The 19,473-nt window shown below is 34.0% G+C and overlaps 2 protein-coding genes and 1 non-coding gene across 4 annotated transcripts; all 3 read left to right on the top strand.

The window, feature by feature from the left end:
• Window positions 1–4,320: 4,320 nt before the first annotated feature.
• Window positions 4,321–9,508, top strand: LOC131610763 (U-box domain-containing protein 43-like). Of its 2 annotated transcripts, none has more exons than XM_058882806.1 (5): window positions 4,321–4,536; window positions 4,940–6,293; window positions 6,388–6,691; window positions 6,868–7,349; window positions 7,585–9,508. In XM_058882806.1, exons 2-5 carry the CDS (start codon window positions 5,079–5,081, stop codon window positions 8,578–8,580), a joined length of 2,997 nt encoding a protein of 998 aa, XP_058738789.1. In that variant the 5' UTR covers window positions 4,321–4,536; window positions 4,940–5,078; the 3' UTR covers window positions 8,581–9,508. The 2 variants fall into 2 exon arrangements, with proteins under 2 accessions (XP_058738789.1, XP_058738788.1); XM_058882805.1 differs by having other exon boundaries at window positions 4,322–4,536; window positions 6,862–7,349.
• Window positions 9,509–9,936: 428 nt separating this feature from the next.
• Window positions 9,937–10,010, top strand: TRNAV-AAC (transfer RNA valine (anticodon AAC)). Its single transcript has one exon. It is a non-coding gene; the product is annotated as a tRNA-Val (tRNA).
• On the top strand, window positions 9,986–17,269 carry LOC131610762 (bifunctional fucokinase/fucose pyrophosphorylase). Its single transcript, XM_058882804.1, has 6 exons — window positions 9,986–10,713; window positions 11,576–11,943; window positions 13,787–13,913; window positions 14,012–15,025; window positions 15,549–16,288; window positions 16,405–17,269. Exons 1-6 carry the CDS (start codon window positions 10,206–10,208, stop codon window positions 16,798–16,800), a joined length of 3,153 nt encoding a protein of 1,050 aa, XP_058738787.1. The 5' UTR covers window positions 9,986–10,205; the 3' UTR covers window positions 16,801–17,269.
• Window positions 17,270–19,473: the final 2,204 nt, after the last annotated feature.

Below are 19,473 nucleotides of genomic sequence, written 5' to 3'. Positions count from 1 at the left end.
TCCAACCTCCCACAGATGTTGACGCAACTCCGGCCCAGATCTCCAGCGATTTCACCGTTCCAAGCACCTATATCAGGTACGTTTCTGTTGTAATTGTCGTGAGCTTTTGATTCCATGGTTATTGAATTTTCTGCATAACCACTAATTTTGTAGTTTTCTGTTATGTGTGGTAGTCTTTGATGAGGAAAGAAGATTTTTAGCACATTCTGCATCTGCTGAACACCAACGTCGATGGGAAGGCGAAGATAATGTTTGCAATGACCTCTATCAAGGGTATTGGAAGGTAGTTTTCTGTAAGAAAGCTGATATTGACGTGAAAAAGAGGTTTGTAGTTGAGTTCTATTTAGTGTATGAGTAAATATCATATTTTATTTGTTGTTGATAATAAATTAAGTTATTTTTTTGTTATTGGGATATTTAGGGTCGTGGATAATTTGATGACTGTGGTTGCAAACCCTCGACAAGATACCTGATTGATTCTTGAATAGGAAAAAGGATTACAAGGATGGTAAATTCTCTCAAGTTGTCTCCAATGGACTTGACATGAAGTTGATGGATGATTTGGAGAGAATCAAGAAAATCAGGTATTTATTCAAAGCAATTATTGATTTCATTTGAGTTTAGTCAGAAGGAATTGTGGGGAAAATGTGACTGATTGCCTTATTATCTAGAAGAACATATTTTCCTAAACTAATCTTGAATTTACTGTCCTATTTTTTTGGGTTTGTTTAAATTAGCATTTTAACAGCAATTTCTAGGATTAATGAAGTTGAACTTGTATGAGCAAATTGTTTCTTCAAGCTTAATTTAGGCAACTGAAACTTGGTCATGAAGTTGTTTTCTGGTAGTGTAAGTAATGAAAATATAACTTCAAGCTTAAATTTAGGCAACTGAAACTCAGCCATGAAGTTGTTTTCTGGTAGTGTAAGTAATGAAAATATAACTATTTCACATTGTTGTGCACTACAACAATCAATGAAGCCATATCCCACCAAGTGGGGTTACATGGATCAACTTTCCATCATGACAATGATTCTATATAAATCATTAATGTCGAGATTATTTCTCAGTGTTGTGCACTACTTAGTTTATATTCATTTTCACCATGTATCTCATGCAAATAGTATATTGCATTATTACTAGTCAAATTTTGTAGTTGATATTCTTTTTCACCATGTATCTCATGCAAATAGTATATTGCATTATTGGTTGGTTAATTAAATTCGGGCTGTTGTTGTAACATTTAAAGACTTACATCCTTTTTAATATGTAGAAACCGTGGTTTGAGGTATTACTGGGGCCTTCGCGTTCGTGGTCAGCATACCAAGATTACTGGACGCTGGGGAAAGACGTTTGGGGTCTCAAAGAAGCAATAAGCTTTTATTTTTTTGATTAGGAGATTAGAATTAGATATTTTAAGCATATTAGACATGATTTATATATTGATTTTTTATGGTTTTTGAAAGTATATTGTGACTATTTCAATTTTGTTTAGTTTGTGTTCAAGTTCCTCATTATTTTAATTGTGTATCCTATATTAATACTTTTGAATATTTTGACGAATATATATATATATATATATATATATATATATATATATATATATATATATATATATATATATATATATATATATGCATCTTATAGCTATTTGGTGCAATTAAATGTGGTACGTGTGTTGTGAGTAAAAATGTGCAAAATATATAGCGACCTCTTTGGTCTGTGTGTTATTTGAATCTTATATGGAAAATTAGGTACAAAAAAAATTAAAGGTTAATACGGAAAAATAGGAAAAACAACCATAATATGCCAAAAAACAGAAAACCTTTTACATCGGGCTTTGATAAAACCGATGTAAAAAACGTTCTATTACATCGGGCCAAGCTAAAAACCGATGTAAAATGTTGCGTATATTTTTTTTTATAAAAAAATTGCATTATTTTTCACATCAGACCTATGAACTCAACCGATGTGGTATGATAATTTTCACATCGGACCTTGGCCCGATGTAAAATGTCTCAGACTTATTACATCGCCTGGCTTTACATCGGGTCCAGGACCGATGTAAAAAGTACTTTTCGCTCGATGTAAAAAGTACTTTCTGCACTAGTGTATAATAACAATAATAATTTTATTCATATTTATTTAAATGGGTCAACCTGATGGATTTTAAAGTAGGGGGCAAACGGACATGCCCGCCCTGTTTAGGCACGTCCCATAAAAGCCCGAAAAAAATAGGGCTGGGTGGGACAGGCATATTTAAGAGCGTGGGTCTAAAACTTTGCCATGTCCCATAAAAAAGTGAGAGCGGAGCGGGGAACGCCTGCAGGCATTAAATTTTTTAGGCCTAACATTAAAGAGAACATGCACATTAAAGAGAGCGGACCTAAAACTTTGCACCGCCCCGCGAAAAAGTGCAGGCAAAAAAAACTTTCCCCGCAGGCCGAACCCGTTTTGCATAGTCTTTTAAATTAAATAGACTTATAATAAAGCATAAGACTTTTCTATTTAAAAAAGGGAAATGCTAATGAGTGTCCCAGAGGCACTCTTTAAAAGTTTAAAAAAGTAAGTTTTCTTGGAAATATACGTAATTAATGCATAGAAAATTGAAATAGTAAACTTTTTTAAAGAATATTTTCTTTATTTGGAATGCTTAAAGAGTGTCCCTGGGACACTCGTTAGCATGACCCTTTAAAAAAGTCTGACCTGGCCTGTGCCAGTGTATGTTAGGGCGTATGCCCCTGGCCTATTCCCACCCTCACTCACAGGTACATTTCATTCTCAAGCCACTAAGACAAATGTGGGGAAGGAATAAAGAGAGAAGAGAGTGGAGAGTGATAAAAGAGTATTATAAATATGTTTCTTGGTGTGAATGAAACGAGAAAAGAGCCTTATATTTATAGGACAAAGCGTGGCTCAAAATTAGAAATAGTTCATTGAATTTTTAATACTCATAATCAATTATGTAGTTCAAATATGAAAGGTTTTTAAATGGCGGAGTCACTAATCAATTATAATCCCTAATATAGTCGATTATGAGGCGTTACAAAAGAGATAATATATTAACCCTAAGGTGCTAATCGATTATCTAGTGTAAACTACACTCATAAAAAATTATTCGAGCTAGTAATTCAAGAGCTAATCCTATACATTTACAGAGACAGATCTCTCGACACGGACAAGACGAACTTTTACAATGAAGATCCAAGATCCCTTGCTTGATACAACAATGACTCTGCACTTCATTTGGTTGATACCATCATTAGAGAGATTGCTTGACTGAGACCATCCGAGATTTCACTAAACGACGCTTAAGATTAGGTGTTGTCCTTTGAATTTAACATTTTGATCTCCAAGCATAATAACTTGATCACCAATTCTGATGAAGACTTCACTTATCTGTGTTGTCATCATCATAACCAAATTGACTTGATCATCACTTCAGATGAAGACTTCACTTCACAGTGTTGTCATAATCAAAATCAAATAAGTCAATATATTGCTGCAGTCATTATACCTTCAAGCACATAGATCGACACAAGAGAACCCTAATAAGCAAATGTCGAATTCAAACAATTCTCTAACTCCACCTATGATCAACAACCCTGATGGGACGCCATATTTAAGCCATTATTTGACTTTATCAGCCAAAGACTTAAGGGTTACTGTTCTAGTATGGATTTTGGCTAATCCAAATCCAACACCAACACTCAAAGTATGCACTTCTAACTCTAAAATATCTTTCACCTCCAATAGTATGTGACTTGTTCATCCGAGTATTTACGAAAATACCTTCACTGATAGACCATAATACTAGTTGCACAATCATTCAAAATCCACCATCAATTTTGTGAACCTAAGTTCTTAACTAGAACACCAGCAAAATAATTCAACCAACTTTCTTGCAATTTAAAATAATTAAAATTTATTCACATGTTTGAATGAAATATAAATAATAATTTGTAATAATAGTGGGAAGCTTATTAAAAACGACTATAAAATATTTTTATCTCTATTTAAATAAGTTATTTCAACATTATAATTAAAAATTTTAATATATTAAAAAAACTTATTATACAATATTTATGAAATAAAAAAGATAACCAATTTTAATGTAATTTAAATAACACGGCAGACACGGTACAACATAATGATTTTTTACAAAATGTGTTTCAGTATTATTCTTACCGAAAAAATGAAAATAGTAATCAAAAGTAACAGTCTCAACTAATAATGAAAACAATTTTACATTACAAAAGTAGAAATAAATATTGACAAGAGGACAAGAAGAAAAAAAAGTAGAACAGCTAGACTTATTGTGTGGAAAAAAGTTTCAGCGTTTTAGACAAACAAATTGTGTAGACTTTGGACTATGAATCAGTCTTCTTTCCTGGATATTCATTCAAAGACCATTCAAATTCAATTCAATATCAACCACTTTCATTAATCTTTATATATTTTCTAATAATTTTTTATTTCTCTCTTTCTGTTATTCTTCTCTCAATTTTCATGCCTTCACTTCCTCTTCTCCACAAGGTATGGTATCTCTCTTCACTTTCTCTCTCTCTCTCTTAGTCAAGTCAATTTACCATACTTGCATTCAGTTTTTCAGTCTTTTATCTGTTTAACATATAATTAGAAACTCTGTAACACCGGCACCTCTGGAAAAGCGTGTCTGTGTCTGTGTCTATATCGGACACTGACATGTCCGTGTATATATCGGACATTGACACGACACTTGTGACACGAAACTTGTGATTACTTTTAATTTATATATTTTTCTCGAATTGTTATAGGTGTCGTTGTGTTAATATCGGTGTTATGTTTAGGGTGTCTTGGATTCATAGATTAGATATCAAATGTAGACTTAAAGCTTACTTGTGTAGAAAATTTTGATGTGGATTTGATGAGTTTCTTTTATTCAATACTGGATATTTAGGTGCTTGAAGTTGAAGTGTAACTGGTATGGAAGAATGAAGAAGGTTATGTGATTATTGTACCGATTTTATTTTGTTGTTATTGTTTCATGGGAGAAGAAGGGGTTTTATTTTCTAGACTAGTTGTGTCACGACGAGGGAATGGTGCTCGATTCGTTGATTTCTGGTCCTGCTTCGGAAGCTATTTCTCAGATTATAGATTTGGTTTCGGAGTTTGTGTGTTCTGTTGACAATGTTCTTGTGAAGAAGGATAGTTTTAAGGAACTTGCGGATTACTTGCAAAGAATTGAACCTATTTTGAGGCAGTTGAGGAAGGAGAAGGTTAGTGATTCTGAGACATTCAACCATGCCATTGAGATTCTGAATCGTGAAATCAAAGATGCGAAGAAATTGGTTCAGGAATGTTGCAAGAAGAGCAAGGTGTATCTTTTAGTGAACTGTAGAACGGTTGTTAAGCGCTTGAAACATAATACGGGTGAGATCAGCAGGGCACTTGGTCTTCTTCCTTTGGCTACGTCGGGTCTTTCGGCTGGAATAGTTGAAGAGATTAAGAAGTTATGTGATAATATGCAGGAAGCTGAGTTTAAGGCAGCTGTATCGGAAGAGGAGATCTTAGAGAAAATTGAGGCGGGGATACATGAAAAGAATTTCGACCGCTCGTATGCAAATAATTTGCTGCATCTCATTGCAGATGCTGTTGGGATTACAAAAGAGCGGTCGGAATTAAAAAAAGAGCTTGAAGAGTTTAAAAATGAAATTGAAAACGAGAAAGATCGGGCTGAAGCCATACAGATGGATCAAATCATTGCTTTGTTGGAAAGGTCTGATGCAGCTTCATCGACTCGGGAAAAGGAGCTCAAGTACTTTGCAAAACGTAATTCTTTGGGTACTCAACCCTTGGAGCCTTTGCATTCCTTTTATTGCCAGATTACAGGCGATGTTATGGTTGACCCCGTGGAAATTTCGTCGGGGCAAACCTTTGAAAGAAGTGCAATTGAAAAGTGGTTTGCAGAAGGACACAAAAAGTGTCCTCTGACTTCCATTACTCTAGACACATTGGTTTTGAGACCTAACAAAACCTTGAAACAGTCAATAGAAGAATGGAAAGATAGAAATACGATGATTACAATTGCTTTGCTGAAAGACAAAATCCAGTCTGGAGATGAAGCTGGAGTATTAAGTTGTTTGCAAACTCTTCAAGATTTGTGCGAACAGAAAGATCAGCACAGAGAATGGGTGGTGCTGGAGAATTATATACCTGTTCTTATCCAAATTCTTGCTGAAAAAAACCGAGATAAAAGGAACCGTGTCCTTCGCATCCTTTGCTTGCTGGTGAAGGATAATGAAGATGCCAAGGTACTTACTTAGTAGCCTTTAAATGATCTTAACTTTTTCTTAATAATCCATGCAATTTCATAGATATTTTCCCCTAACTCGGTTGAATTTTCAGGAAAGAATTGTAAATGTTGATAATGCAATCGAGTTTATTGTCCATTCTCTTGGGCGTCGTTTGGTGGAAGGGAAGTTGGCAGTGGAATTACTATTGGAACTATCCAAATATGATTTTTTTAGAGAGTACATTGGAAAAGTTCAAGGTTGCATACTACTATTGGTGACTATGTCTAGCAGTGAGGACAATCAAGCGGCCAGAGATGCAACGGAGTTACTGGAGAAGCTTTCATACTCTGATCAGAATGTTATACAGATGGCAAAGGCAAATTATTTCAAACATTTATTGCAGCGTCTATCCACAGGTTTATCTCGAACCTTCAATTTTGAGTCAGTGTATCCGGTGCCGCTTTTTATATTTTCAGTGATTTATACACTATCATTAATATTAGCATCAATTAATGCACATGGCTGTTATAAAAAAATCAGGGATAGTGTGAGGCACAAGCCTTTATATAACTTTTCTTTTATGCAGGAACAGATGATGTGAAGATGGTTATGGTCAAAATGTTAGCAGAAATGGAGTCGACAGACCACAATAAGGAGGTCTTGTTTGACAACGGTATTCTGGCTCCTCTTCTTCGCTTAGTCTCACATAACGATGTTCAGATGAAACTAGTTGCGCTTAAAGCTCTTCAGAATCTATCTAGTTTAAAGAAAAATGGACTCGAAATGATTCGACAAGGTGCAGCACGCCTATTATTTGGCATTCTTTTCCAGCACAGCCTTCATTCCTCAAGTTTGTGTGAACATGTAGCTCCCATAATTATGCAACTCGCTGAATCTACCATCTCTCAGGATACACAGACGCCGGTTTCATTGTTAGAATCCGATGAAGAAGTTTTTAACCTTTTTTCTCTTGTTAGCTATATTCAGCCTGATGTGCGACAATATATTATCCAGACTTTTTATGCATTGTGTCAGTCGCCTTCAGCTTCATATATCAGGAACAAGCTAAGAGAGGTAAGCATCTAGCTTGAACTAAAAACACATATCACAGATGGAAATTCTTTTTCTTCTGAAACACTAGTCTCTGTAAGTAGGAATGTGTAAAATAGTTAAGCATCACCATTTAAGTTCTTTCGCATCCATATTACTATTTAGCATGCTAAAGACAAACAAAATGTAAACATCTTGCATTTAGCACCGTAAGAAAATATTTTACTAGCCAATATCTAAAATAGTCATGTATTTGCAGTGTCCATCGGTTCAAGTATTGGTCAAGTTGTTTGAGAATGAAAACCTAATTCTTCGAGCAAGTGCTGTGAAGCTGTTCTCTTGCCTGGTAGAAAGTTCTGATGAAGCCACCATACTGGAGCATGTGAATCAGAAGTGTATTGATACTTTACTCCAGATCCTGAAACCTCCATCTGATGAAGAGGAAGTTGTTTCTGCTATGGGAATAATATGCTATCTTCCAAAAATTCCACAAATCACTCAGTGGCTTTTGGATAGCGGGGCGCTGCCAACCATTTGTACCTATATCCAACAAGGGAAGGACAAAGATCTCCTAAAGAGTAAGCTGGTAGAGAATTCTGTTGGTGCCTTATGTCGTTTTACAGTTCCAACAAACTTGGAATGGCAAAAGACTGCGGCTGAAACCGGGATTATAACTGTTTTAGTACAGTTGCTTGAAAGTGGATCTACTCCAACAAAACAGCTAGCGGCACAGTCGCTAACTCAATTTTCTAAAAGCTCAAACGAACTAAGCATTCCAGTGCCGAAGCGAAGGGGATTTTGGTGCTTCTCAGCTCAAGCAGAAGCAGTATGCTTAGTTCATGGTGGTATATGCACTGTGGAATCATCATTTTGCCTTTTGGAGGCTGATGCCGTGGGACCACTAGCAAAGACTCTTAGAGAATCTGATTCTGGAGTGTGTGAGACTTCTTTAGACGCTCTTCTAACTTTAATTGAAGGAGAAAAGCTACAGAACGGTAGTAAAGTGCTTGCAGATGAAGATGTCATACCATTGATAATAAGATTTCTCGGTTCCCCTTCCCCCGGATTGCAAGAAAAGTCTCTTAATGCTTTGGAAAGGATTTTCCGACTATTCGAGTTCAAACAGAAATATGGAGCTTCAGCTCAAATGCCTCTGGTTGACTTAACTCAGCGGGGTAATGGTAGCGTTAAATCCTTGGCAGCTCGAATATTAGCACATTTGAACGTGCTTCACGATCAATCTTCATATTTCTAAAGAATGTTGATTCAATTAAAACGCATCGAGGAGCAAAGTTAAGTTAACTAACCATCAGGTTCAATCTTCTCCTTGATCCTGTGACCATGGCACGACAAAAACCGTCGCAAACTACAAGCTCGGACAGGAAATGGAACTTTTTGGCAGAGAAAATTGCTTTCATCTGCTTAGCAGCATGATCAGGGCCGGTGAAGGGGCTGTGCAAGCAGTGCCCTTGCACAGGGCCTCCACTTAATATCAGTTTAAAAGGGCCTCCCATTAATGATTTACAACCTCAGTTTAAATAATAGATATTGATGCAAATGTTTGTAAAGTTTATAACATGCCTCCTTGCATTTCTAAAGTTTGTGACACATCCTCCGATGCATTCCCCAAAAGGTAATAATATTTAGCCATTAACTAGTTAAATATACTAAAATAAATAAATTCAAATATAGTCTAATACTAATTAATCATGAAAGCTTTAAATTATATCTAGTTTTTACTATATGATATAACTTATAAAATATAGTAAATTTTATATAAAAATAAAATTATAAAAAGATAGAAATAGTTAGATTTTTTTGTTATTTATAATTTAAATTAATGGTAATTTTTAAAATAATTTTTTATATTTTTTATTAACGACGTAATAATATTAGAACAGGGCCTCTGAATTAATCAAGACGGCCCTGAGCATGATGATGTTGTAGCTTTGCATTGAGCTATATCTCATTGAGAATCATATCATATAGGTGTAATATTCTAAGTGTGTTAATCCAAATTAGGCTGTTGTTGTATTAAGATAGAATCACCTTTGGACATGTAGGGATTTACTTGGAGCCAGTATTATGAGCTCCAAATATCTTTGTACATTTCAGGATTGTCTAGTTACTTGTGTAAAAAATAATATCTCTTTCTCCAATGATTGTATTCTTTATTATGAGAACTCATTGTTTTGTGACTCTTCTTCTTATAGTATAAAAATTTTATGTTTATTATTCTGGTTATTGGTCTAACTCCATAATAATAAGAAAGAGCTATGTAGCACCGGCACGTTTGAAAACGCGTGTCAGTGTTGGACACATTACATATAATTTATTCATTTTTTCAAATTATTACTAGTATCGCTGTGTCAGTATTAGGTTTTCTGTTCGGAGTGTTCGTTCTTGATAGAACAAAAGACTAAAAGATTTATACGACAAGAGTTTATGCTATAAACACTTAATTTATTTAGTATACAAATAACAAACCCTTTTCTATTACAAAAATATGAGACTTTAATAGAGGCTAAACTCAAGTATGCAAAGATATGCATCAACCAGAAAAGAGCTAAATTGAATATTTATACGATTTCATGAAAGATTGTTACAAGCAGGTTTCGTGGTGTAGTTGGTTATCACGTCAGTCTAACACACTGAAGGTCTCCGGTTCGAGTCCGGGCGAAGCCAATATTTTCGTTTCCGTTTTTTTTGTTGTTGATTCTTTCAGACTTTTCAACTTCCATTTAAGGTAGTTATTTTGTCGGTCGGAAAAGTTACATTTCATGGTTCTTCTTCTTCCTCTTTCTTTGGTCGTTGTCTTTTCTTGACACAGACACTATCCTTAAATTCAGTTTCCACTTTCCACTGTAACTGTTATCGGAGATGGAGAGAAGAAGAAGAACAAAAGAGGATTTAGCATCCTTAATGCGCAAATCATGGTACCATTTAAGGTTGTCTGTTCGTCATCCATCTAGGGTTCCAACATGGGATGCAATCATTCTCACCGCCGCAAGCCCAGAACAAGCCCATCTATACAATTACCAGCTCAATCGGGCCAAACGTATGGGCCGGATCTCTTCTTCCACTCTCACTCTCGCCGTTCCGGATCCTCTCGGCTGCCGGATTGGTTCCGGTGCTGCTACTCTTAATGCTCTAAATGCTCTTGCTCTTCATTATGGTACTAGTGCAGATAATGTGCTTGATGAAATGCATGTGCTGTTGCTTCATGCTGGTGGTGATTCGAAAAGAGTTCCTTGGGCTAATCCTATGGGGAAAGTGTTTCTTCCTCTTCCTTTCTTGGCTTCTGATGAACCTGATGGGCCTGTTCCTCTTCTGTTTGATCATATTCTTGCCATTGCTTCTTGTGCTAGACAAGCTTTTGGAGATCAAGGTTAGTTACTATATATACTTTTATTGTTCAATTAGTCTTTTTTCTTGGATTTACTTATTTGAGCTGAGCTAGTTGCATAAACACCTGTGAAACTGCTTGAGAGAATTTATGGAAATAGCTTATATTTATAAATAGCTTATGACATTTATAAGTCGTTTTCACTTGCTTTGAAGTATAGTAATTTCTAGAATTAAGGTGGTGTCCAACACGCATTGGCGTCCAACACTTGTACGACACTAGTAAGATATGACATTGGTACGACATGTGTCAAATGATAAGTGTCTCAAATAAGATTGTTTCTTCTCTTGCTTTGACGCTCATTGGGTCGATGTCAGTCACGAGTACGCAACTGTCAGAAATCTTAGGCAAATCTAAAACATAATGAATTTTTTTCTTTTTTTCGACATATAACTTATACATTCTTTGAACAAGTCTCAGAGACATCTACAACGATATAAATATGTGGTGAACGATGCTAATCATCAAAGAGTTAAAGAAAATTAAATTTGATTACAAGTTACAACATCTTTCACTTTTTTTGATAGTATATGAATAAATAGATTGTTCAATTTAGATGCACGTATATATATTTTGATTCTATTTTTTAAAATTAGAAATATATATATGTAATGATGTTGGTGTTTTGCATAAGCAGTGGCGACATATCCGTGTCATGTCAAGTGTCCATGTGGGATTTTGTTTCATAGTTCATTAGCTCTTCAAGATAGCTTTTGAAAATAACTTATAGCTTATAGGAAAAATAATTTAACTCCATTTAATCTTTTGTTATAAAATAGCCTTATACATGAGTGCTTATCATGCTATAAACTGTAATTTAAGTTGCTTTGAACTGTTGTTACAGGTGGAATGCTGACTATGACTGGTGATGTTCTTCCTTGTTTTGATGCATCTGTTATGACTCTTCCAGAGGACACTTCTTGCATCATCACTGTTCCAATCACTCTTGATGTTGCTTCTAATCATGGAGTAATTGTTGCAGCTGAAACTGAAGTACAGTCTAATCAAAACTATGCACTCAGTTTAGTGGATAATTTATTACAAAAACCTACTGTAGATGAGCTGGTTCAAAGCAAGGCGGTGTTAGTTGATGGTAGAACATTACTTGATACTGGTATAATAGCTGTTAGAGGTAAGGCGTGGTTGGACCTTGTTACACTTGCTTGTTCCTCTCAGGAAATGATTTCAGACCTCATAAGTAGCAGAAACGAGGTATTGCATGGTTGGTATGAACTATTGGTTTTGTATTTATAGCAAAGTTAATTTGTGCTTTACACGCTTGTGAGGTTGATGATTGAATCGTTTGTCAGTTTAAATAGAACTATTTATCTGTATTGTTGTAGAATTTACAACCAAGAGACCTCTATTCACCCCTTTAATAAACAACTACATGTTGACCCGCTCATTGCACGGGAAAATGTTAGAAAAAAAAAGTGAAAATTGTTCTCTTGTAATCCTAGAATAGTTCATATCTCAGAAGTCTTAAACCCGATATCTATTATTGCAGTAGTTTCAATTGAAAAATAACCATATCACTAATTCTAGCTTTAATACAAACTTGGTAAGAGTATTCTAATAAAACAATATATAGAAATAAGACAACTTTCTACGGGTCCTGAATTTCATGTAGTGGAAATTTGTTAGAGCCTTTGGCTTCAAGAGTGTTGGAATAGGTATACCTGAATTTTGGCCAATACAAAATATTAATGAGTCTCCTAAATAAAGTATACCAGAATTTGGCAAAACAATTACGTCTATCTGGGAGAAATTATGTTGCATTAAAGTAGTAGATGAGAAGGGGAAAATTGGTCAAACAGAGAAAAAGAAAGTAGACATTTTATTGAATTGACAATTGAGGAGGAAATATATACAATCGTTAAAAGCTATGAAGTTAACATTGTTAAATACTAACAAAAAAATAGAATTGTTCAAACACAAAAGTCATAAAATTACTCTCCCCGCCTCAGATTAAATGTCACATTTGAGTTGTATGCGGTTTTAAGAAAATGATTTAATTGGGTTGATTTTAATGGTAAAAATTAATATCATTTATTAAAACACCCTTATTAATTAGTTAATTGAGTAGTTAAGTGGAGTGAAATTCAATAAATAAGGGTATATTAGTGGAAAAAAGATATAAGTATTGCTTTGATATGTTAAAGTACAACTATTTTGAATTGAGAAAAAAAAAGTGCAAATGTGACACATTTTATGAGACAAAGAGTACTGCTAATAATAATACTACGAACATGAAGGAGAATTTTTTATCCTAAGACACACAATAAGTGTGCTTTGAATCATCGATGGATCTACGGATCCAAGTGTTATTCCTTATCCTAACTCAACAACCTCATATGTGGGAAATCAAATGTAAGAAAGAGTGGTTGGAAACTGTGGAACGTGGATGAATCTCGTCTGTTTTTAGTTTAACTTGTCATTTATGCTATGAAGAAATTGGGACGGTTTTGGTTTTTGTACGAGTTATTGAAATGAAGGTGATCCATATTGAATTAGCTTTTCAGGTTTGATGGTTCTGCTGAATGGACAACAATAAAATGGTTTTAACAGATGATGAAATATTAATAATAGAATGGGAGACATAATGGGCTAGAGTAGGCGGAACATTGAAATAGAAGAGGAATATGAGCATGCGCGGCACAGAATAATGAATTGGCACATTTTGGAAGGTGCCACGACATAAAATGTATGGCATGACAAAATTTATATTACATGGCATGAGAATAGTCAAAGTGATATGTCGCTCTGTTTTAATAGATATAAATAAATATTTACCATTTCTTGATAATATTGACCGAGTCATGTCCTACAGCAGCTACAAGGATTCGGCACCTTGTATGTATGTAGTAAAAGACCTTATTAATATGAATGTATAATAATTTATTCAAATCACCTGTATATTACAATCATTATAATCCAGTCATGTATATATTAATGAAGTCTGCACCTTTTTCTCTACTGAAGCATTTTATGCTATTTTAACTTGTGGAAAAATGGAGTTATTTTATTATAATAATAAATGCTCTGGATTGTCCAGATGAGCTTATATGAAGATTTGGTTGCTGCCTGGGTACCTGCAAAGCATGATTGGTTGAGAAAACGCCCTTTAGGTGAAGAACTAGTCAACAAATTGGGGAGTCGGAGGATGTTCAGCTACTGTGCCTGTATGTCAAGCCTAATTGCAATATTTTATTCTGTATCTATATCATCCCTCATATCTTTCTGTACCAAAATTGGCTCTTCATATTTTTTTCATTTACAGATGATTTGTTGTTCTTGCATTTTGGAACTTCAAATGAAGTTTTAGATCATCTCAGCGGTGTTGGTTCAGACCTGGTTGGTAGAAGACATCTGTGTTCTATTCCCGCAACCACTGCATCTGATATTACAGCATCTGCTATTATTCTTTCCAGTAAAATTGCACCTGGCGTCTCGGTAGGAGAAGATTCTCTCATATATGATTCATCTATTTCTGGTGGAATACATATTGGCTCATTGTGTATAGTGGTTGGAGCCAACATATCCCTAGACGACTATTCATGCGCTGAAGATTCAATGAAGTTCATGCTTCCAGATCGCCATTGTCTTTGGGAGGTTCCTTTGGTTGGAAGGAGTGAGCGAGTCCTGGTATATTGTGGCCTTCATGATAACCCCAAAAGTTCACTTTCCGGAGATGGTACATTTTGTGGAAAACCCTGGAAGAAAGTTTTACATGATTTAGGTATTCAAGAAAGTGACTTATGGGGTTCCTCAGGCATTGGCGGAAAGTGCTTATGGAATTCAAAAATATTCCCCATCCTTCCTTATGCTAAAATGCTTAAGGTTGCAATGTGGTTGATGGGCTTAGTTAATCAAAAAACCGAAGACATGCTTTCTTTATGGAAGTCTGCACAGCGCATCAGTCTGGAGGAATTGCATAGATCAATTGATTTCTCAACAATGTGCCTAGGTTCTAGTAATCATCAAGCTGATCTAGCAACAGATATTGCTAAAGCTTGTGTTACCTATGGCATGCTGGGACGCAATTTGTCTCAACTATGTGAAGAAATTCTTCAAAAAGAAGGTTCCGGAGTTGAAATATGCAAGGATCTCCTAGCTATGTGTCCAAAAGTTCAGGAGCAAAACACTAATATACTTCCCAACAGCCGAGCATACCAGGTGCAAGTCGATCTCCTTCGAGCATGCAATGATGAAAAGACAGCATGTGAGTTGGAGCACAAAGTTTGGGATGCTGTGGCTGATGAAACTGCTTCTGCAGTAAGATATGGATTTAAAGGTGCATGCTTTTGATTAACACTTTTGCTTCCTTATCCTTAATGCATCTCACCTGGTTAAAGTCTCTTGTTTTAGTTTTCCTACCTTGAGCAACTCTATAGATACCTTGTTGTTCTTCTTCTTAAACAGCCTCTATTTTTTCACCCTTTAATTGCCATCTTTGTTTTCTAGGATTGTTAACTTGATTTTCTTATTTATTTTCATCTCAGTTTAAACATCCATAACCTCTAGGTATGTTTTCTTATAGTTTTTTTTTTAGTATATACCACCTACTCTTTTAAGATGCTTCCATATTTTCTTAAAACAAGTGTTAGCTATAGTAAAATAAAAACTACAATAAAACTCACATACATACATCCACTCTTTAGGTGTCAAATGTCTCTTAATTGCATTAAGTGTAGTTATCATATTATCTATTCATATATTTAGATAAAAAGACAAGACAACTGCTTTTTAAATTTTAATTCATGTAAAATAAATAGAAAAAGGGATTTATCGAAACTGAATTTATTCTCATCCTGCAGAACATTTGGCAGTGTCTCCCAGTAGCGTCTCCTGTGAAGAACATCAGCAGATTAACAGACATCATAATGGTCACACTCATCAGCCTTTCCATCCCAGAAAGGTTAAAGTAGAATTACCAGTGCGTGTTGATTTTGTTGGGGGTTGGAGTGATACCCCTCCATGGAGCATAGAGCGTGCTGGATGTGTTTTAAATATGGCAATAAGCTTAGAAGGTTCTCTTCCACTTGGCACCATCATTGAGACCATTCAAACACCAGGAGTATTAATTAGTGATGACACACACGAGCAGTTTTATATTGAGAATTATAAAACTATATGTGCACCATTTAATGTAGATGATCCATTTAGGTTAGTGAAATGTGCATTACTTGTGACCGGCATTGTTCATGATAATATTCTTGTTGATATGGGCATGCACATCAAGACTTGGGCCAATGTTCCACGTGGTAGCGGATTGGGTACTTCTAGTATTTTAGCTGCTGCAGTGGTGAAAGGGCTTCTCCAGATAATTGACGGGGATGACAGCACTGAAAATGTTGCTAGACTTGTTTTGGTGTTGGAACAACTCATGGGTACAGGAGGTGGATGGCAGGACCAAATCGGTGGTCTGTATCCCGGGATTAAATGTACTTCAAGCTTTCCTGGAATTCCATTGCGGCTTCAAGTCGTTCCCTTGTTGGCTTCACCTCAGTTGATTTCCGAGTTGCAGCAACGGCTTCTAGTGGTTTTCACCGGACAAGTAAGTATATGTTTATTTACATGAACAAGCATCTTGCAGACAGAACTCTACATTAAAATATTTTCCTATGACATATTATAATTAACAGCAATAATATCTTTTGTATTGCTTTGTAGGTTCGACTTGCAAAGAAGGTCTTGCAGAAGGTGGTAATTAGATATCTTCGTCGTGATAACCTTCTTGTATCCAGTATCAAGCGCTTAGTAGAGCTCGCGAGGATTGGGAGAGAAGCTTTGATGAACTGCGACATTGATGAACTCGGCGAAATAATGTTGGAAGCTTGGAGATTGCATCAGGAGCTTGATCCTTACTGCAGCAATGATTTTGTCGACAAGTTATTTTCTTTTGCTAGTCCTTACTGTTGTGGTTACAAGCTTGTAGGAGCTGGTGGCGGGGGTTTCGCCCTCTTAATTGCGAAAGATATACAGCGTGCCAAGGAACTCAGACAAAGGCTAGAAGAAGAGAAAGATTTTGAAGTGAAAATCTATGATTGGCAAATATCTCTAGTATGATATGAACATAACACCAACCTCTTGTTGGAAAATTGTTGTATTGCTGTCAGAATTTATTGTTATTCTTTATTTGTATATTCTTCACTGTTTTACGAGTACATGTAATGTAATAATTTATTTTTATCAGGATAAACACAAATTCCACCTAAAAAAAATATAAGGTCCGATAAGAGTTTATAGAAAGAGATCTTATAAGGTCTGGTAAGAGTTTATAGAAAGAGATCTTCCTCATCTTACAAGTTTGTTTTGTAAAGATGACTTACACGATTAATTTATATTTTATTCAATATCAATATATTTAGACCATTTAGCATTAGCATAGGGGGACGATTGAGATACAATGTGTTTTTTATCATGGGATAAAGACATGGAAGCTTTCCATGCTATTTCTGATTGGGACATATTTTGGGTTATAGTTTCTAATTGGAATTGTGTGAAAGTTAAGAGTGGTTGTTACTTTACTTTTCATTAGTGATAAATAAAATGGCATATTGTTTTAGTTTTCCTCATAGTAAGTACTTTAACAATCTTATATCATTGTTTCTTTACAAAAGTATGACATGAAGAAGAAGAAAGGTGCAATAGTGAAAAAAAAAAAAAAAGTGAAAAAGAGTATCACTTGTCAATGAAGCAAAGAATCCAAAGCTTTATGGGCCATGACTCCCTTTGCCGCAGGAAAGTACTAGGAAAGCTCCATAGGAGGAGTAAGCTAATTTTCAGCCAATTTATAATTGAGGGAATCTCTTGCATTATGCCTTTCCTTCAGTTGCGTGATGTTAACTGGAAACAATTTTGTTAATGCACTCTGAAATTTTGTTCTACCAGACACAATATGTGAGACACTGTGTATGACAAGATTACACTCTGAAATTTTGTTCTACCACAGACACAATATGCAAGTCAGTGTATGACAAGATTAATGCAATAACAATTAAATTACGAACAAAGTAAAAAGGACACAAGAAATTGTTAATCTAGTTCGGTGCAAAGTCACCTATGATAAATGATTTTTTGGTCACAGTAAGTTATCGTGTTTTTTATTTTAGTTTATAATTTTTTTTTTTTGTCTGAGTCCATATATCTCACTTTCTCATTGATGTTAGTACCTAATGTTAAAGTTCTTTCAAAATAAAGTCAAAGTGACACTTACAAAATATAATCCCTTACAAAATGTTATCATTGATGTTAGTACCTAATGTTAAAGTTCTTTTAAAATAAAGTCAATGTGACACTTACAAAATATAATCCCTTACAAAATTTAATCAGACCACGTTGTATTTTTTTTCATTTTTTAAATATTAAATTAATTTTAAATTTTGATTTCATTTTTAAATAATTCTGATTTAATAATATCCAAAAAACCAAAATTGTTTCTTATAAGGAATCGAACCCAAGACTTTTAAACAATATCTTAAGTCTTTAAGACAATGCCAATATACATTCATGACAAATGGTTCCAATTTTTTTTTATAATATTAAATAATTTTAAATTTAAAACAAAAATTACAAAATTTGTATCAATGGATCTCGAACCTAAGTCCGAGAAATGATAATCACTTTACAACTAGACAAATCAATGTTTATTGTTAATGTTCTTAATGATTAATACTTAACTTAATAATTTAAAACAAACATTTACTTATTTCAAATAGCACACAAATTAATATTTACTAATTTCAAATAATACACCAATTTAAAAATATAATTTATAAAATGTAAATCCTCAATATAATTAATCAACTAGAAATAAATTAAATTATATTTAATTGAAATTAAATAACACAGAAATAAATATTTATTTATTTCAAACTAATTCAAATTAAACAATAATTAATTAATTTAATATTAATTCAATTAATCTATTTAAATTAAATAATCAATTAATATTTAAAATTATTTAGTTAATTCAAACTAAATAGTGATCAATTAGTATAATAGTAATTCAATTAAATATTAATTTATTTATTTTATTTGATTAATTATATTTAAGATTTATATTTTATTAATTTTATTTTTAAATTTTTGTATTATTTAAAATTAGTCAATATTTATTTGTTTGTTATTTGAAATAAGTAAATGTTTGTTCTGAATTATTAACTAAAGTATTCATTATTAAGAATAGTAACTATAGAATTTGATTTGTCTAGTTGTAAAGTGATTATCATTTAATTTGAACGGACCTGGGTTTAAGACCCCATTCGTATAACTTTTAACTTTTTTTGTTTTCAATTCAGAATTATTCGATATTAATAAAAAGCATAGGAATTATTCGTCATGAATGTACATTAGACTAGTGTTAAAGACTTAAAATATTGGTTTAAGATCCTGGGTTCAATTCCAAATAAAAAACAATTTTGACTTTTTTGATATTATTAATTCAAATTATTTAAAAATAAAATTATAATTAAAAATCAATTTATTATTTAAAGATGAATAATAAAAAATAAAAAGCCAACGTGGCAGTCCAGTCACGGTTCAAAAGTATGAAAAAACCGGTTTGAAAAATATTAACAGAAGGACTAATATGATCCGATTAAATTTTGTAAGGGATTAAATTAGGTCTTTTTTTTTGTGAGGGACTAATTTGGGCTGTGTAATTTTTGTGAGGGACCAAAATGGATCTTCACTCTTTATTTTTTTTCTTCTAAAACATTTTATTACACGTGAAAATGC

Source organism: Vicia villosa, linkage group LG6, assembly GCF_029867415.1.
Source record: "Vicia villosa cultivar HV-30 ecotype Madison, WI linkage group LG6, Vvil1.0, whole genome shotgun sequence".
NCBI classification, from domain to species: Eukaryota; Viridiplantae; Streptophyta; class Magnoliopsida; order Fabales; family Fabaceae; genus Vicia; species Vicia villosa.
Note: the sequence above shows the minus strand (reverse complement) of the source record. Positions and strands in the feature narration are given on the sequence as shown.